This window comes from Halichoerus grypus, chromosome 14 (genome assembly GCF_964656455.1).
Source record: "Halichoerus grypus chromosome 14, mHalGry1.hap1.1, whole genome shotgun sequence".
NCBI classification, from domain to species: domain Eukaryota; kingdom Metazoa; phylum Chordata; class Mammalia; order Carnivora; family Phocidae; genus Halichoerus; species Halichoerus grypus.
The window spans coordinates 66,638,523-66,658,931 of record NC_135725.1 but is presented as its reverse complement, the minus strand read 5'-3'; the positions used below and the strand labels follow the sequence as shown (position 1 = coordinate 66,658,931).

At 36.4% G+C, this 20,409-nt stretch overlaps 1 protein-coding gene and 1 long non-coding RNA gene across 4 annotated transcripts in view; one reads left to right on the top strand and one right to left on the bottom strand.

Moving 5' to 3' along the window:
• LOC118527941 (uncharacterized) overlaps positions 1–9,660 on the top strand; it is a 33,407-nt gene extending 23,747 nt beyond the window's left edge. Inside the window, exon 2 of the long non-coding RNA XR_004913360.2 lies at positions 7,454–9,660. This is a non-coding gene — a long non-coding RNA (uncharacterized LOC118527941). The remainder of the gene's footprint in view (positions 1–7,453) is intronic.
• SMC2 (structural maintenance of chromosomes 2) overlaps positions 1–20,138 on the bottom strand; it is a 65,417-nt gene extending 45,279 nt beyond the window's left edge. For all 3 annotated transcript variants that reach the window (XM_036080060.2, XM_078061537.1, XM_078061538.1), the window contains exons 1-11: positions 19,970–20,138; positions 18,907–19,135; positions 18,136–18,285; positions 15,642–15,764; positions 14,589–14,627; positions 11,705–11,815; positions 11,486–11,530; positions 10,020–10,253; positions 9,656–9,805; positions 7,411–7,644; positions 5,635–5,794 (exon numbers count right to left, since the gene is read on the bottom strand). In XM_036080060.2, the coding sequence (XP_035935953.2) occupies positions 5,635–5,794; positions 7,411–7,644; positions 9,656–9,805; positions 10,020–10,253; positions 11,486–11,530; positions 11,705–11,815; positions 14,589–14,627; positions 15,642–15,764; positions 18,136–18,285; positions 18,907–19,074 (1,414 nt within the window). In that variant the 5' untranslated portion in view covers positions 19,075–19,135; positions 19,970–20,138. The remainder of the gene's footprint in view (positions 1–5,634; positions 5,795–7,410; positions 7,645–9,655; positions 9,806–10,019; positions 10,254–11,485; positions 11,531–11,704; positions 11,816–14,588; positions 14,628–15,641; positions 15,765–18,135; positions 18,286–18,906; positions 19,136–19,969) is intronic.
• Between the last annotated feature and the right edge of the window lie 271 nt (positions 20,139–20,409).

The window sequence follows — 20,409 nt, the reverse complement described above, 5'->3', positions numbered from 1 at the left end:
AGAGCCCATCCAAAGCAGTCCAAGCCAGGCAGGGTACAAACAGCCCCAACAGGGACCAGCCCCACTCTAAAATAACTCCCTACGCTGCAGAGAGGGGAAAGATAACTACATATACCAGTCCTACTGAGGCCTCAGCAGTAGGCTGGGGTCAGATACCCGGTCTGACTGTAGGCCTCACCTACCAAGGGCTTTCTCAGGGGAAAACAACAAGCAGTTCTGTGCTACCCCAGCAGTTCTGTGCTAATGGGCCATCACCACCTACCTCTTCTCCCCTCCCCCCCTCACTTCCCCTGACACTAGCTGCTGACTGACCCCAGATTTAGGGGCAGTGTTGGGGTATCTGTGTGGTCTCAGCAGCTTCTTCCTCTCTGGCAAACACCTGGTCTGACTCAACTCAAGCCCAAGGCAGCCCCAGACTGGCCCACTAACAACTCAGGGTTCCAACCCTGTCCATGACAGGCAAAGAGAGACATTCCAGACAACTAGACTGAAGGCAAAAGCAGCTTAGCCACAAGAGTAGGGTACACATATCACATAGGAGATACCACTGAAGCATCAGGTTCTGGTGAACAGGGGACACTGCGCTGAGGGCATTACAGGAACTCTTCTTCAGAAGGTCATTACTCTCAAGAGCAGGAGACGTAGCTAATGTTCCTAACATGTAGAAACAGACACAGAGAGACAAAATGAGGAGATGCAGGGATATATCCCCAAAGGAAAGAAGAGGACAAAAATCACAGCAAGAGAGCTCAATGAAACAGAGAGGAGTAATATGCCTGATAAAGAATTTAAAGTAATGATCATAAAAATACTCACTGGACCTGGAAAAGAGTGAACTTCAGTGAGACCCTTAACAAAGAGACAGAAAACATAAAGGAGAACCAATCAGAGATGAAGAACTCAATAAACGAAATTAAAAATACTCAAGATGGAACAAATAGTAGACTAGAGGAGGCAGAAGAACAGATCAGCAACCTAGAGGACAAAGTAACAGAAGGCAATCAAGCTGAACAGGTGATAGACAAAATAACAAAAAATGATAACAGACTTAGGGAACTCAGCAATACCATCAAGTGTAATAACTTTCCCATTGTAGAGATTCCAGGAGAGAGAGAAAAGGGGGCAGAAAATTTGAAGAAAGAATAACTGAAAACTTCTTGAATCTAGGGAAGAAAACAAGTCTAGATCCAGGAGGCAAAGAGAGACCCCAACAAAATCAACTCAATGGGGTCCAAACCAAGACACATAGTAATTAAAATGGCAAAAAGTTGTTATAGAGAATTTTAAAAGCATCAAGAGAAAACAGTTACAAGCAAGGGAAACTCCGTAGGCTATCAGTTGATTTTTTGGTGCAAACCTTGTAAGCCAGAAGGGAGTGGCATGCTATATTCAAGTGCTGAAAGAAAAAAAGCCTGTAGCCAAGAGTATTCTATCCAGCAAGGCCGTCATTCTTTTCAAGTGCACATGGAACATTTTACAGAATAGATCACATATTAGGCCACAAAAGAAGTCTCAACAAATTCATACCACAATGCTAAGAAACTAGAAATCAACCACAAGAAAGTCTTCAAAAAGTACAAACACATGAAGGATAAAAACATGCTACTAAAGAATGAATGGGACAACCAAGGAAAAAAAAAAAAAAGGAAATAAGTACATGGAGACAAATGAAAATGAAAACACACTGGTCCAAAATCTTTGGGATGCAGCAAGCTGTTCTAAGAGGGAATTTTATAGCAATACAGGCCTACCTCAAGAAGCAAGAAGTACCTCAAACATCCTAACCTTATACCTAAAGGAGCTAGAAAAAGAACAAACAAAACCCAAAACCAGCAGAAAGAAATAATATAGATTAGAGTAGAAACAAATGAAAGAGAAACTAAAAGAAAAGAATAAAAGAAACCAGGAGTTGGTTTTTTTTAAAAAAGATCAACAAAATTGATAAACCTTTAGCCAGAGTCAGCAAGAAAATAAAGAAGACTCAAATGAAATCAGAAATGAGGAGAAATAACAACCAACACCACAGAAATACAAATAACTGTAAGACAAGATTATGAAGAAATATATACCAACAAATTGGACAACCTAGAATGGATAAATTCCTAGAAACATATAACCCAACAAAAATTTATTTCTTCCTGTTTCAGTTTAACAGACTGACTACCAAAAATGAAACTGAGTCAGTCAGTAATATAAAAACTCCCAAAAAGCCAAAGTCCAGGACCAGACGGTTTCATAGGCAAATTCTATCAAACTTTTTTTTTTTTTTTAAGATTTTTATTTATTTGACAGAGAGAGACACAGCAAGAGAGGAAACACAAGCAGGGGGAGTGGGAGAGCGAGAGGGAGAAGAAGGTTTCCCGCAGAGCAGGGAGCCTGACGTGGGGCTTGATCCCAGGACCCTGGGATCATGACCTGAGCTGAAAGGCAGACGATTAACGACTGAGCCACTCAGGTGCCCCTCTACCAAACATTTAAGGAACAGTTAATACCTATTCTCAAACTATTCCAAAAAATAGAAAAGGAAGGAAAACTTCCAAATTCATTCTATGAAGCCAGCATTACCCTGATTAAAAAAAAAAAACAGATAAAGACACTAAAAAAAGAGAACTACAGGCAGTATCTCTGATGAATATAAATGCAAAAATCCTCAACAAAATATTAATAAACCAAAACCAACAATACATTAAAAGAAATCATTCACCACAATCAAATTTATTTATTTATTCCTGGGTTGCAAAGGTGGTTAAATATTCACAAATCAGTCAATGTGATATATCACATCAACAAAATAAGGGATAAAAACCATACAGTCATTTCAATAGATGGAGAAAAAGCATTTGACAAAGTACAACATCCATTCACGATAAAAGCCCTCAACAAACTAGGTTTAGAGGATATATACCTCAACATAATAAAGGCCCTATATAAATAACCCACAGCTAACAACATACTCGATGGGGAAAAACAGAGCTTTTCCCCTAAGATCAGGAACAAGACAAGGATGCCTACTCTCACCACTTGTATGCAACATGATACTAAAGTCCTAGCCACAGCAATCAGCCAACAAAAAGAAATAAAAGGCATCCAAACTGGTAAGGAAGAAGTAAAATTCTCACAATTTCCAGATGACATGATACTATATATAGAAAAATCAAAAGATCTACCAAAAAACTGCTAGAACTGATAAATGAATTCAGTAAAGTTACAGGATACAAAATCAATGTACAGAAATCTGTTGCCTTCTATGTACCAATAATCAAACAGCAGAAAGAAAAATTATACACCAATGAAACAGCAGAAAGAAAAATTAATATTCCCATTTACAATTGCACCAAAAATAATAAAACACCTAGAAATAAACTTAACCAAGAGGGTAAGAGACTTGTATACTGAAAACTATAAAGCACTGATGAATAAAATTATAGATAACATAAACAAATGGGAAGGTATTCCAGGTTCATGGACTGGAAGAACAAATGTTAAATTCACCATACCACCCAAAGCAATCTACAGATGTAATGCAATCTCTATCAAAATACCAGTATCATTTTTCACAGAACTACAACAAACAATCCCAAAATTTGTATGGAACCACAAAAGACCCTGAAGAGCCAAAGCAATCTTGAAAAAGAAGAACAAAGCTGGAGGTATCACAATCCTACATTTCAAGATATACTATAAAGTTGCAGTAATCAAAACAGTATGGTACAGGCACAAAAGTAGACACATAGATCAATGGAATAGAATAGAGCGCCCCAAAATAGATCTATGATTATATGGTCAATCAACCTTCGACTAAGCAGAAAAGAATATACAATGGGAAAAAGTCTTCAACAAACGGTGTTGGGGAACTGGACACTTTCTTACACCATACACAAAAATAAACTCAAAATGAATTAAGGACCTAAACGTGAGACTTGAAACCATAAAAATCCTAGAAGAAAGCATAGGCAATAATTTCTCTGACATCAGCTATACCAACATTTTTCTAGATAGGTCTCCTGAGGCACAGGAAACAAAAGCAAAAATAAACTATTGGACTATGTCAAAATAAAAAGCTTCTACACAGCAAAGGAAACAACCAACAAAATTAAGACAACCTATGGAATGGGAGAAGATATTTACAAATGACACATCCATTAAGGGTTAGTATCCAAAATATACAAAGAACTTAAACAACTCAACACTAAAAAAACAAATAATCCAATTAAAAATGGGCAGAAGACATAAACAGACCTTTCTGCAAAGAAGACACAGAGATGGCCAACAGACACATGAAAAGATGCTCAACATCACTAACCACCAGGGAAATGCAAATCCAAACCACAATGAGATATTACTTCACGCCTGTCAGAATAGCTATACTCAAAACAAAAGACAATAAGTGTTGGCAAGGTTGTGGAGAAAAAGGAACACTTGTGCACTGTTGGTGGGAATGCAAACTGGTGTAGCCACTATGAAAAACAGCATGGAGGCTCCTCAAAAAATTAAAAATATGATTACCATCTAATCCAATAATTTCAATACTGGGTATTTACCCAAAGAAAATGAAAACACTAATTTGAAAAAATACACACCTCTATGTTTATTGCTGCATTATTTGCAATAGCCAAATTATGGAAGCAGCCCATGTGTCTATCAATAGATGAATGGATAAAGATATGATATAGATATACAATGGAATATTACTCAGCCACAAAAAAGAATGAAATCTTGCCATTTGCAACGCAGATAGATCTAGTGAGTATAACGCTAAGTGAAATAAGTCAGTCAAAAAAGACAATTACCATATGATTTCACTCATGTGGAATTTAAGAAACAAAGCAGCAAATAAGGAAAAAAAAGAGACAAACCAAAAAACCACTAACTATAGTTAACAAATTGATGGGGAAGGTGGTAGGCGGATGGGTGAAACGAAACAGGTAAAGTGGATTAAAAATACACTTAATCATGATGAGCACTGAGTAATATATAGAACTGTTGAATCACTATACTATACGCCTGAAACTAAAATAACACTGTATATTAACTATACTGGGATTAAAAAGAACAGCTGTTTTATACTTAGTTGACCCTTAAACAATGGGGTGACTTGGGAGGAGGGTGGGGCACTGACAGCCCTGCCCCACACAGTTCTAAATCCATGATTAGTTTGTTTTTTTAAGTAACCTCCATGCCCAACATAGGGTTTGAATTCACCACCCTGAGATCAAGAGCTGTATGCTCTACCCACTGAAGCAGACACCCATAAATTTGTGTTTAACTTTTGACCCTCAAACTTAACTAATGGTCAAATGTTGACAAGAAGCTTTATGGAGAAGATAAATGGTTAACACATAGTTTGTATGTTTTATGTATTATATATTGTGTTCTTACAATTAAGTAAGTTAAAGAAAATACATTTACAGTACTAAATTGTATTTATCAAAACAAAAAAAAGCCTCAAGTAAGCAGACCCATGCAGTTCAAGCTTATGTTCAGGGATCAACTGTATTTAGAAATATTTCTTACACTAACACCCATTAATAGAGTAAAAAAAAAATTCGTACTTGCTATTTCCTTTATTTAATTTCGTTTCTATCAACAATCACTACCTCCTAATGATTTAATATCAAGTGTTTAAATGCAAACCTTCATAATTTAGCTTTTTCATTTCGGCTTCAAGTTTTTCTTTAAGTTTCTTCACAGCCTCTAAAGCTTCTTGATCCTTCCTGTAGCCACTATCCATCTTCTTAACTTCAGCCTGTTTAGTCTTTAATTCTTGTTGGGCATGTTTCAACTTCATCTGAGCCTGTTATTGAAAATTTAATAGACTATGTGAGGCAAACAGTGCTAATGATTAAATGGCCACAAATGCAGACTGGTTTAAGAAACATCAGCCTTGAAAATGTAACTGTTAGGTCACTTGCATTAATATCTCAAGGGATGAATCATTTCCCAGTATTTTCTCCTCAGAAAACTACTCAGAGTCTAAATGAATATATGCTTAACATAATTCATCGAATAATTTATAATTTAAGTCCATATTTTTAATACTTATTAAAGATTACATTACTGAGTTCAAAAATTATATCCAAGAATAACTGTCATTAGCTGGTTAAATTAAAAACACAATAGAAAGCTAGTAATCAGAACTCTAGTTCTCTTCCTTTCATATGTGTATTTGTATTTGTGTATTTGTGAGTGTTGTTCAATTAACAGTGGAGAAACTGTACTGAGCAATAAGAAAATTACACTGGAATGGGAAACTAAAGTGACAAGAGAAATTTCAGTGCTAGGAGTTGGATATTCAAATGCTAGTTTATGTAACTGAGTACACTGTTCCTTAAAAGAATGAACCAGTATTCTGAGATCTAGGTGGATGTCACCTCATCTAAAACTGAATAATGGTGGACTTTTCCCAATATATAGTAAGTTAACAGAAAAACTGAGAGGACCTGGAAGTTTTTCTATTGATTTCTTACAGATTTTTGTGACCATCATCTGTGAATGGAAAAGGTGCAAACGTGTAACAGAAAATGTTGAACAGGATTAATACCAACACAGACATGAACATCTGTATATATTTTTAAAGAGGAGTTGTCTTTTAAAAAAATTTAAAAATGCGTGAAAAAATATATGTATTTTTTCTTTCTGCCCTCAAAACTCTTGCATCCATAGGACTTTAAAAGCTGCACAACTATCTAAACAAATTTGAGGGGCGCCTGGGTGGCTCAGTCGTTAAGCGTCTGCCTTCGGCTCAGGTCATGATCCCAGGGTCCTGGGATCAAGCCCCACATCGGGCTCCCTGCCCAGCAGGGAGCCTGCTTCTCCTTCTCCCACTCCCCCTGCTTGTGTTCCCTCTCTCACTGTGTCTCTGTCAAATAAATAAATAAAATCTTTAAAAAATATATATATACAAATTTGAAAGCCTTCACTGACAAGCCTTAAAGATTATGAAATCAGTGTAGGGAAAGGGAAGACTAGAATGGGGTGAGAGGGAGGTAGAGGTACTTCCAAGGACGAAAGGTAAGGACTAAGTGTGGTGGGCACAGAAATGGACAGGATGTTTGTTTTCCTGTTAAAGCTTAAGACTGCAACTTTATGTTGCCAACAAAAACAGGGAAAAGAAATAAGAAAGAACAAGAAATTAACCTCAAATATTCTATACAATACTACAAATAAAGCACTTACTGAATTTACAATTTCAACCAACCTATGAAGGTAGTTAATGTTGTATAGCATCTTAAACTATTGTCATCAATATTTAGCAGTTAAGATATAGAGTGGCAGAATAACAAATTCCATGACACTGATCTGATTATTGTCAATGTTTTACAACAACTGCTAAAGCATAATGAGAAGCAGCTTCTTAAAAAAAAAAAAAAAAAAAATAGCAATCACACGGTCGTTAATGTCTGTATTTACCTGTTTGGCTTCTGTCTGAGCTTTACTTATGTCATTCTTACAGGCCATCATTTGACCAGCAAGAGTTGCTTCGGCCCCGTCGTCACTGCTAGACAGGCCGGCGGAAACAGCATTGAAGTGCTGCTGTGCAGCAGCCAAAGCTTCAGCATCTTTGTTACCTGCTTCCTGAAGGGCGTTCAGCCCATCTGTTATCTTTTTAACCTCTTTTTCCTTTGCTGCTAAAGTTCTAGAATCCTTCAGAAAGAGTTTAAGATTGGAAAGTATTAGGTTTTAGGAAAGACATCCATTTTTTCCTATACACCTATACCTTTAGGTCATCAAATTTCATAGCATTTTGAAGTGGACATGGTTAAAAGGAAAATAATTTAACCATCATAACTTTAAATACTTTATTTCCATTTTGAAATTCACCCTGTTTTTCAGATAAACGTGCCCTTATACTACCAGAAATACTTTCATTCCATATGTTACAGTCTAATCTAGAAATTAGCTAAAATATTATAGTGCAAACCAACCATTTGAAGAAACTAAAAATCACTTTCTAGAGCTTTAAAATTGAATAACCATTCTACTCTAAGCTTCAAAGTAGAGACTGTAGGATTAGGAGCGTGTACACGAAAATTTATAAACTATCAAAGGCCATAAAATTTAAATATTAAATACTTATGGGAACAGCATTACTAATACTTAACATCTTTTAAGTTATATGCCCTATAACACCATATATACTAAGATACCAGCACTGGAAAAAAATAGAATCCAGCTATATTATTTACATGAAAGTGACCAGAAATTTTGGCCCACATGTTTAACTCATGATTCATTAAGTATTTATTAGATGTTTACCATGTACCAGGCATTGTTCTAGACATTAAAGACATGGTCCTCAGGGACCCTATATTCTAGAATGGAAGACAGAGGAAAAAATAAAGCAAGGTAAAGGGACGGAAAGTGATGGAAACTACTATTTTAAGAACAATGAGGGAAGGCCTTTTTGTGGTGACATTTTGAGAAGAAACCTACATGAAATAAAAGGAATGATCATGCTGATACTAGGGGGACAAATACTAGGCAAACTCTGCAGAATATGCTTAGGTGTTTGAGGAACTGTGGTTGGAGCACAGTGAGCAAGTGGAAAGGAGCCAGGAGTCCTATCAGGTAGGGATGGTAAAGGCTCAATTATACACATGACTTTGAAACCATTAAAGAATTTTAAGTACAAGAGTGATGTGATCCAATTTGTATTTCAGCTTCTGTAAAGAGCTGACTGTAGAGCAGCAAGAGTAAAAGCAGGATAACTGATATGGACACTATTATAGCATCCCTCATGGGTGATGATGGCTTGCAGGTTAGCAGTGATGGAGGTGATGAAAAGTGGCTGTACTCAGGATGTACTTTTAAAGTCAAGAGAGTTTGCTGATGGATTAGATATGGAGTTTGAGAAAAAAGGTGGAATGCAGGAAGACTCCAGGATTTCTGGACCGAACAATTAGGTTAATAGTGGTGTCTGGTACCATTTTCTAACATAGGGAAAATTCAGCTACTAAAAGAGGTTTGGGGGGCACGTGGGTGGCTCAGTAGTTAAGTGTCTGCCTTCGATCCTGGGATCGAGCCCCACATTGGGATCCCTGCTTGGCGGGAAGCCTGCTTCTCCCTCTCCCACTCCTCCTGCTTGTGTTCCTGCTCTCGCTGTCAAATAAATAAAATCTTTAAAAAAAATAAAATAAAAGAGGTTTGAGTAGGCAGGGAATATTTAAGAGTTCTCTTTTTGATACATTAAGTTTTAGACTTTCTGTTAATCATGTATGTAAAAACGTCAATCCAATAGCTGGACAAATATTCAGGGAAGGAGTCAAGGTTAATTATAGATCTGAACATCACCCTGCAGATGGTATTTTAGGGCTACCAGGCTGGATGGGATTACCTAAGAAAATGAGTGCATATAAAAGAAGCCTTTTTGTGGTTTGTCTATCTAGACTGGATTCAATATTCCCATATTCAACTACCTAATCAACATCCCTACTTAGATGTTTAACAGGCACCTCAAGCCTATTATCTTCACACTGTACTTCTTTCTATTCTCTACTAAGCTAATGGTAACAATATTTCCAATTGTCAAAGACAAAAATCCACTGCTATATTCCTAACCCAAACTATACTTGGTCCATAGCACACACTCAATAAATATTAATGTAACAGACAAATGTATACTACTGGAATTAAACTGAACTTCGTATTTACTTACCTCAATCATATTTTTCTCTAGCTCTTTGCGTTTGTTCTCTTCACTTGCCAGATTTTTCTTCTTGAGATCAAAGGCACTTTGAGATTTAGTATTAACTCGCTGAGCTTCTGCAAGAGCATCTTCTAAAGATCGGAGTATACCTCCAATTTCCTATAATCAAATGCACCCAATTCAATCAACGTACTTATAATTTACTCATGTCATTATCTTCTTGTATGACTTCTAGAAGATTTACTTTTTATAAGCTATTTATTATCATACATTAAGATTAACAAATCAATATGGAAGACCATGCCCAGTGAATATTAGTTATTGTATATAACTTTTTCACAGTATATTATCTATTCTTACGTATATATCTGACCTTATCTTTTCCTTTTTCCAACTCTTCTATTTCATGACTCAGTGCTTTTATTTTTTTATCATTCTCAGACAATTTTTCTTGAAGCTTTACAACTTTATCTTGCATTTCTTTTAACTCCTCAGCTGAGCGTTCTTTTGTATCTTCAGCCAGCAAAAACTGATAGGCAATATATAAACGACTCAAATGTTCTATTTCCCTCATTACTTTTTGGTACTCCAAGTAGGAAGATCTTTCCTAGAAAAGAAATCACCAATAAAGTATAACTCAAACTTCGTATTTTTCAACAAATTTAGAAAGACTCAAACTATAGCAACATGTATAAAATTTCCCATAATAGATTTTGTCTTAGATTAGTGATCATGGATTATAGAAACTTTAACATTAGACCTCTGGCTTTTCAGACAAAATTATACCATCTCCAGTGAATCCCATGTGGCTATTTCTTCCAATATATAATCAGGCAGTTGGAATTAACAAAGAAATGTAGACATAAGGTTCATAAACTGGGGTTAGTAAGTAGTCTATAAATATGACCTATACAACCACCAATGATACACTATTACATGTATTTTGTAGTAATATTACCAAGATGCCTACCCAACATTCAACCATGTAACTACTTACAAACATATGCTCACACATTACTAAACTTGATTCCAATAAGGACCTGCTAGGGCAAACAGAATAATAATTAAAATCTCGAACTTGCAGGAGAAGAAATGAATTCAGTGTGGTTAAATGACCTCTCCATGTTGTCAGATTTAGAAAGAATTTGGCAAAATCAGGTATAAAACCTAGGTTTAAACTCATGATCTAGTGTCTTCTACTAACCGTTCATATAAACAGGATACCTTCAAGATCACTTTTCAGTTTTTCTAATAACATCCACACTACTATATGGATTCAGAAGACAACTTTTGAGAAGTATCGAATTTTAATGAGCATTTAATGAATTCCTAAATGTGTAACTTTAAAATCAATGCACTCTAAGTGCATTTTTTTCACTGAAACATTGATGATGTCAGAAGCTACAAAGATTATAGAAAAAATCTGGACATCTGTTTCAGTACCCCTCACTTATCAACTGTCTTGACAGCAGTAATTGCAGTGATAGCCCCTATTATCCTAGAAGTTATTCACTCTACCAACAGGGTTACTAGGACTGTGATATCCTCAAGAAATAGTTCACTAATTCCAATTATCCAGGAAAATTCAGACTTCTCTTCAACAAAGTATTACAATCTGGCATATCATTTTCTGAGATTATGAAGAGCAATGATTAATAGATATGAAGAACATGCCCTCTACAAGCAGAAAGCTGATTATCAAGTACCAACTCTTAACTCCTATCTCTCCCACAGAAAAATTCCTGAGACGTGGTATACATTTCATCTCTATTTGTATAATCTTGAATATGTCACCATCTGAGAGACGTTCTAGCTGGCTATCCTCTATATAGTATATACCTCTTTTAATTTTTGAATGGTTGGAGTAATCTCTTCTTCAAGTATCTGGAAAATAAAGGAAAATCAAATTTTTCAGTATGAAAGTACCATTAAAAAAAACTGAAAAGGAAAGGAAGCATGAAGTCCAAGGAAAACCAGGGAGGGGGAATTTCCTCTTTACAGCAGAGAAACTCTGAAATTACTCTCGTCTTTAAAAACGTTTTATGTAAATTTAATTACCGTCTTAATTTCTTTCAGCTTAGCCTCTTTTTTTTCTATAGTTTTCTGGGCAGCTATTTTTTTGTACTCATACATCCTGGTTCCAGCTGCTTCCTCTATCATGGACAAAATCTGGAAAGACAATTATATTAATGTTTTTAGAATCCAAGAGAAAGAACTTCATTGGAGTTTACAAAAAGTATATAATTTAAGGTCTTAACTTCACTAAGCATTTTACCAAAGTATCCCAAATGGATCAGAGATGTTAAGTGCATGTATTACCCATAGCCCTAACATTCAAGAAATATTTCTGACCTTTACTCCAATCCTAAAATCAAACTGCATGCTACACTGAGGTTGCAGAGTAAATCTCTCTTAAAATTGAAGCCAGGGGTGTCTGACTGGCTCAGTCAGCTGAGCGTGTGACTCTTGATTTTGGGGTTGTGGGTTTGAGCCCCATGTTGGATATACAAATTACCTAAAAATAAAAATTTAAAAATAAAAATAAAATTGAAGCCAGTAATTCCTCCCTCCTCTTTTCCTTCATATATAAGTCTAAAAAAGTAAAGACTAACAACACTCAGTTGTCACTTTAGAAATTTCTAATTTTTTGTGCCAGTTTCTTCATCCACAGGGTACTTAACATCTCACAACACTATTGAGAATTACACAAAGTAATTCATGTGAAAAGCACTCTGAAAAAGGCAAACACTAATCAATTATGTTTTAAAAGTAGAACAATTTTACCAGCACTCCTTTTTCAGAAGCTTCTACTCACCATCAATCCTTATCTCAAGAGGATTATTTCTCTCAAAACCATTTTGATTTCTATGTATTTGACAGGTTTCAAATTAGAAGTTTCCCTTAAGATGTTATCTAAAGAAGATATACATGACCTATGTTCAAACCAGACTGGTGTTATCAATTATCAGTTTTTTCTTCTTAGTTCTTCTCAATAGAAAAGAGTAACTATAGAGACTTTGTTCTTATACAAAACATTCATTCCTTCATACCAACTCTTTCCAAGGGGGCTCCAAGAAAAAAATTAAAATTAAGTCTTAATACCCTATGCCCTAAGCAATCCACTGTATGCAATGAATTAATTTCACTCAAATCTTCTTCTGTAGGGTTTAATTCTGACACAGAACACTGGTTGAGAAAGGCTGCTTGATACAGTCAAATTTCTTTTAATATTGGGCACATAAAACTCTTAGAAGAAAACACAGGAGGTTAAGCTCCTTGACATCGGTCATGGTGAGGATTTTTTTGGATTTAACACCAAAGCAAAGGCAACAAAGGCAAAAATAAACAAGTGGGATTATATCAAGCTGAAAACCTACACAACAAAGGAAACCACAAACAAAATGAAAAGGCAACCTACGGAACGGGAGAAAATAGTTGTAAGTCATGAATCTGCTAAGGGGTTAATATCCAAATACATAAGGAACATGTGTATGGGAACAAACATTTTTCACAAAAAACATACAGATGGCCAATATGTATATAAAAGGTACTCAACATCACTAATCATGCATGGGAAATGCAAATTAAAACCATGAACTACTACTTCTGTCAGAATGGCTATTATCACAAAGACAAGAAAAAACAAGTGTTGGTGATGCTGTGGAGAAAAGGGAAACCTTATGTACTGTTGGTAGGAATGTAAATTGGGTGCAGCCATTATCGAAAACTATGAAGGTTCCTCAAAAAATTAAAAATAGAACTACTATATAATCCAACAATTCCACTTCTGGATATTTATCCAAAGAATACAAAGACACTAACTTGAAAAGGTATCTGCAACCTCATTTATAATACCAAGACATGGAAACAAAGTGTCCACTGACAGATGAATGGATAAAAAAAATGTGATATGTATATACACAATGGAATATTATTCAGTTATTTTAAAAAATACAATCTTGCCATTTGTGACAACATGGATGGAACTTGAGGGCATTAGGCTAAGTGAAATAAGTCAGACAGAGAAAGACAAATACTGTATAATCTTACTTGTATGTGGAATCTAAAAAGAAAAAAAGAAAAAACTGAGCTCAGAGAGAACATATTAGTGGTTGCCAGAGATAGGGGTTAGTGGGTGGGCAATATGGGTACAGGTGATCAAAGCTACAACCTTCCAGTTACAAAAGTCCTGGGGATATAATATATAGCATGGTGACTATAGTTAATACTGTATTGTATATTTGAAAGTTGCTAAGAGAGTAAATCTTAAAGTTATCATAAGAAAAAGAAAATTTTGGGGCGCCTGGGTGGCTCAGTCGTTAAGCGTCTGCCTACGGCTCAGGTCGTGATCCCAGGGTCCTGGGATCGAGCCCCGCATCGGGCTCCCTGCTCAGCGGGAAGCCTGCTTCTCCCTCTCCCACTCCCCCTGCTTGTGTTCCCTCTCTCACTGTGTCTCTGTCAAATAAATAAATAAATAAAATCTTTAAAAAAGAAAATTTTAATTGTGGTGATGGATGTTAAATGACTTACAAGGATCATTTTGCAATGACGACATATATTTAATCACTATGCTGCACACTTGAAACTAGTATATCACTTACACCTACATTAAAAAATATCTGCTCAACAATGACCCGTGGCTTTTCTTAAACATTCTCATTTAATCCTCAAAATACCTGAGATAAGGACTTTTGACTCTAATTTACAGATGAGGAAACAAAGGCTCAGAAGGGTTATGTTATACAGCTTTAAAAAGGTGGGGTGACACAGTGCCAAACAGTAAAAAACAAACAAAAACCAAAAAATGACTTTCTTTACTGATCACTCTTAGTAATGTTTCCAAGAATTTTAATGGAAGAAATTATGCTTAAAAAATTGATTTAAAAGATTAAAAACAATATCTACAATTATAATTTTTACTGTCCACAAATAGTATCCTTACCTCTGGAGGTTTCATATTCAATACTTTTGTAATTCGGCCCTGAAAAATAAAATGGCAGTTACTATAATGATAGAGTCATACAGGCATACATGTTTATCTGCCCTGAAGTTGTTCCATCCTAATATACAAATCTTTTGGGAGTTCTTTCTTTTACCTACATTACATTTGAGACCAAAGGTACCTTATAATTCCAGAAATTTGCTATTTACCTTTTCACTTACCAGTGACATACAGTTATTAAATAATACAAAGTTAACTCAGACCATATTTCTGAAACAACAATGACATAGAAGTCTCCAGCAAGTATATAAATATATAAATGTTGGCATAACTGTTAAACACTTCTTGTTTTTTTTTTTTAATGGCTGTGCTCCAAGATAATTTCTAGAAATACATTGCACACTTCTGGGCCTCAAATAAAAGAGTAAAATCTTTTATTTCAATGCCAGCATATCACTATCAAAAAACAAAACAAAACCCTACTAACCCAACTCTCGGGGCATCATATTACTTAGGATTTAGATTCATTTGAAATCAATTTTCAGCTTTGAGGCTGTGATGTGGTAAAAATAATGTTGGTTGCATCAGGATCCTGCCATTGGCCTTGCTGTGACTTTCTAAGAGGATAGATGGATGGGTCAAGTGAGGTAATATAAGGGCAAGACAGTATTAGCACTTATTTTTCATTTGAATAAGTTTCTAAGGAAGAAAATTACTTAAAATTTAGTATATATTTGAAATAATGAAATGCTTGAATCCAGTACTTTAAAAGGATACATTATGACAATATATTTTTAAAAATTTTTACAGTGACCGTGTATTATTCTTGCAATAACAAAATAAGTCAAGGAAATTTACTTCTAGACATTCTTCAAATGTGTATCTTAGAACATATCAGTACATATAAACAACCTATACTCTTAACAGGTACCCAAATACCAGTACAATAGAAAACAAAAAATGGAAAACCCAAAAAGAAGCACTTCTCCTATTATAATAACTTAAAAAATAAACGATGTCAAAACCATTATATAAAGACCATAAATAAAATACCTGCATGATGAGAAAGTGAGGGTTGTTAACATTAAGGCCAACAGAACAGAAGAGATCTTGTACTCTGGTATTGTTTGCATTTACTCCATTGATTAAATATTTATTTCTACCACCAATAACCACCTAAAAGGGAAGTATTTTAAAAAATATAAATGAACATACACATCTTGAACTAAGATGATAAATTCCCAAATATGTTTCACTTGTTTGTTCTGTCCAACTAATGGTAAATAAAACCAATCCTGAGTAAGTAATGGAGGAAGTGTGAGATGGTCAACAAGAATATAGACGTCAATTGTCCTGACTCAATCCAAAGACTTTTGCTAACTAGTTATATAACCATGCACAATCCTCCTAACCTCCCCTGCATTGGACTAGATCTCTAAGGTCACTTTTGACTTTGTTTCCAAGCATGTGTAAAACATATTCTAACCCTGATCACTCTTTCTGCAATTTTTCCACGCTCAGAGGTTAACCCCTCTTTCCTCCACGTTTTAATTTCCAAAGAACAGAAGTCAGATACTAAAGACAAGCAGTTTTGTTTTGGTTTTTCTCATTTTTGTTTTTGTTTTTAAGAGGGAAAAGGAAAGAGAATCTTAAGCAGGTTTCACGCCCTGCGTTAAGAACCACGAGGGGGCTTGACCTCACAACCCCGAGATCATGACCTGAGCTGAAATCAAGAGTCAGACGCTTAACCGAATGAGCCACCCAGGTGCCCCAAAGGCAAGCAGTTTGATAACAATCCTTGACAAGATTCTAAAAGGGGTTAATAAAGACATGACTTGTGAATTCTTGAAAGAAAAAGAGTAATCATAGAGCTTCAAAGAACAACTTATACCAGACACCAGCTTGTTCAGACTCTACTATTGCACTTCTATTGTCACCTAAATAATCATCTCACCCATAGTATTTTGAGGTCCTTAATAAGATGTTTCTCACTCTTCTATCTGTATTTCCCAGTGCCTTCAAGAATGCCCAGCACACAGCAAACATTTAAGAAAATACTGAATGAGTGTTAATTCATTTCTTGACAGGAGTATGAAGCTGATATTAATATATTTGAACAGACCTAATATACATAAATATTTTAACAAAATCCTTATGACAAAATTTTGGTGAAAATACAGGCATATGGAATGCATGAGGAAAGGATTTTTAGGTAGATTAGTAGCAGACTTACTGAAAATTCCTAAAAGTATTTCATGGATACTTAATGACACACAACAGGATTTTATCCTAGTCAATGCCTTATTTTTTTTTAGCCAGAGGTTTTTATTAAAATAGAAAGGGGATTCATAAGTTACATAATGCTAAGATGGAGAGTAAACAGGACTTAACAGAATTTTTAAAAATAAAACTGACAAAGTAACATTGTATGACTGTAAGAAAAAAGGGACAGATGTATGGTCCTGCACTGGTTTTAAAAACCTGCATACAGAAATGGCAGTAACACAGCTAATAACACACATTTAAAAAATTAGAGTGATTTTAAGTAAATCAGATATGAATTCATAATGTATTATGAACTCTCCAATGTCATATAGGGGAAAACAGAAGGACACTTAAAATTAAAGAAATGACAATTCTGCTTAATCCTGTCCTAAGGAGACTATTTCTGGTAAATGCAATTTAAGTTGCCATGCATTAAAAATAATAAGGGCATAAAAAAACTAGAGCAAGTTTGTATTCAGTGTGATCAGACAAGTGAAGGAAATAGAAACAATTATCAGTTGAAAGACCTAGAGATTTAGCTTAAATATTAAATATTTAACACCTAAATATTAAACCTAAATATTAAAATATGGAATACATTAGATTTGCTTTTCGATGCTTTCAAGGAACCAGATTTAATGTGGAAAAGTTGATGACAATACTTTGGCTCATTTTATAGGAATAACTAATTAGACCTGTCCAGTAACAGAATAGATTACCTCAGAAGATAACAAGATCCCAACTATAGGTATTCCAGCACAGAGAAGATTCAAGTATGGTTCAAGATTTAAGCATGGTTGAGTGTCTACACTGATTGATGGCTTTTCAGATCCCTTTCAATCCTCTTGGTAAATGGTAGAATTTGCATGATCAAATTTTTTTAGTATATGTGCTGCCGAAGCGAGCACTGCATGATCAAATTTTTAACATAAGGAAGATACTCTTAAGAAATCTAGTCAGGGGGTGCCTGAGTGGCTCAGTCAGTTAAACATCTACCTTCAGCTCAGGTCATGATCCCAGGGTGCTGGGATGGAACCCTGCATCGCATCGGGCTCCCTGCTCAGCAGGAAGCCTGCTTCTCCCTCTCCCACTCCCTCTGCTTGTGTTCCCTCTCTCGCTGTCTCTCTGTCAAATAAATAAATAAAATCTTAAAAAAAAAAAAAGAAATCTAGTCAGTATTTGATCAATTTTGCTCATAAACTTTCTCTCCACGAAAGTCATATAGCCAAAAAACACCTCAGACATAAGTTCTTAGATATCCAGATATTTTGAAACCACTCACCTGCCTTGTTACTGTAATTTCATCATGAACCTCAAATCCTAAAGGGCTTTGCTTTTTGTCAGAATTATCAAATGTGATTGACACTGAGGCTTTGGTTATACCAGCCTGCCCATTTTTGTAAACTAAATCTTGTAAATTAGAAGCCCGAACCTAAAACAAAAGAAAAGTTTATCAATTACAAAACCCCATACTGCACAAAATGGCATTAAAATTGGGTTTCTTGCTGTTGGAAAACCACCCATGTAGTATCCATTAAGTAGCCAAGGACAGACAGTTGCATTCAGAACCAAGAAAAGCAAGGAAAATGGGAAAACACCTAAAATGAGTGCCTTTCTCCACAGGACTTTTCCACCCCTGCATTGAATGGTTTTCCACTCATTTCTTAACTGAAGTTCATTTGAAAGATTTAGGAAGACAGCATCTAAGAATTTCACTGTTCATCCAATTCCTTTAGATCCTGAAAAGGCATTATAATGCAGGGTGAGTGCATAGGAATACAGACTCTGGAAGAAGACTGCCTTAAAGAATACCTGACTTTGAGTGTTGCTCCAAACATCTTAAAGGGATGAACCTTATGCAACACAAAGTTTCTGTTTTCTCACCTGAAAAACGGAGTAATAATATCTACCTCTAAAGGACTGTGGTGAGGTATAAGATAATTTGCATAAACAAAACTGCAAATGAAGAGAATACTGCAATAGTCTCTAAGTTCAATGTGGAATCCCCTTGAGGGTCCCCAAACTTATAATTCACATAAATCAGAAAGTTTACCTGAGATAGGTTGGAGATGCCCAGCAAAAAGCAGATGGAGTCCAATATGTTGGATTTCCCACTACCATTTAAACCAGTGATAGCATTGAAGAGGGGGTCAAAACCATTGACTTCAGTCCTCTGAGCATAGGACTTAAATCCTTCAAGGATGATTGACTTAACATGCATTTTCACTACTGACTTGGACAGGTAAACGTCTGCTAGGAATCCAACAGGCCACAAAGCAGCTCTGTATAAAACAGAAATACATTAAGTGGGACAGAAATCTGTAATCATAATGTATGTAAAAGACTAAAACGTAAGAATGACAGCTTAATAGAAAACAGCCACTTGCCGAGCTACTTCCTCTGATGTAAAGACACCTTTTTCCAACTTAATTAATTGGAATTAAACCATTAATTCAACCTGAAGTCAACGACTTACTTTTCTAGGCTTACCTTCCATCTTTATCATACTCTAACAGAAACTGATTATTTCATATCCCACTCCCTTTGCCCATAATGTCCTGCTCCCCAAAAATGACATGACTCGCTCTTTACTACACTCAAGTCCTTGCTCAAACGTAATCTTACTAGGGTCTTTTCTGACTTCCCTATTTAAAAACGCACCTGTCCCCATCCCCTCACTCTGCTTTTTCCTTCATCGTACTTAGGATGACACTACACAGTATTTATTTACTCGTCTATCCAGACTATCGTAATGCAAGTTCCTGTAGAATCTTTGCCTGCGTCCACCGCTGTACGCCGGAATAGTGCCTGACTCCAGGGCGCCGGGAAAGGGAAGTGCCATCAATATTCACTAAATAGATGAATCCCACATACTCTCCAGCTTGTTTTCACTCTGCCTGTTCCCTAGCCCCACCAGGCCTTTCTATCAACACGTTTGCCCTACTCCAAGGCTGGAAAGGAAGTAGCCACTCTGTCAGGGAACCCATTAGGACTCACTTTAGTTTGAGGGCCCTTCTTGCTGACCCCTCTCTCCCCTGGCACACACAAAAAAACAACCCTTCCTCCTCTCCAGCCAAGGAATGCCAGACTAGGCCCAACCAGCCGCGCGCACGCACCCGCCTCACCGCTGCGCCAGGCCGCCCCGGCTTGAGGCGCCCTAGAAGCTACTCCTGGTTACAAGAGCAGAAAGCCGGCCCACTCTGCCAGGCTTCGGGCGCTACCAAGAGAAGCCCTCCATAGCAGCTGCAACACTCGCCCCGCGCTCCGCATCAGGGCCGGAAATATTTATACCTTTGAATTTCGGCGCGAGCAAAGGACCCCACATCCACTGCCTATTTCATTGGCCGGTGCCTAGGATATGCCTGACTTAGAGGTTCAATTTTTCCCTCCCATCGAACAACCAAAGTGACAGGGAGATAGGAAAGAGCGTCACGACATGGGCAGCTCTGGGGATGCGACGGCTGGGGCCTGAGGACTAAAAGAGCAAGTGGCATGTGTTGAACTCAGCATCCGGCACTCCTTGGGCAGCCACGCACCTCAGCCTCGGGGCCTCGCG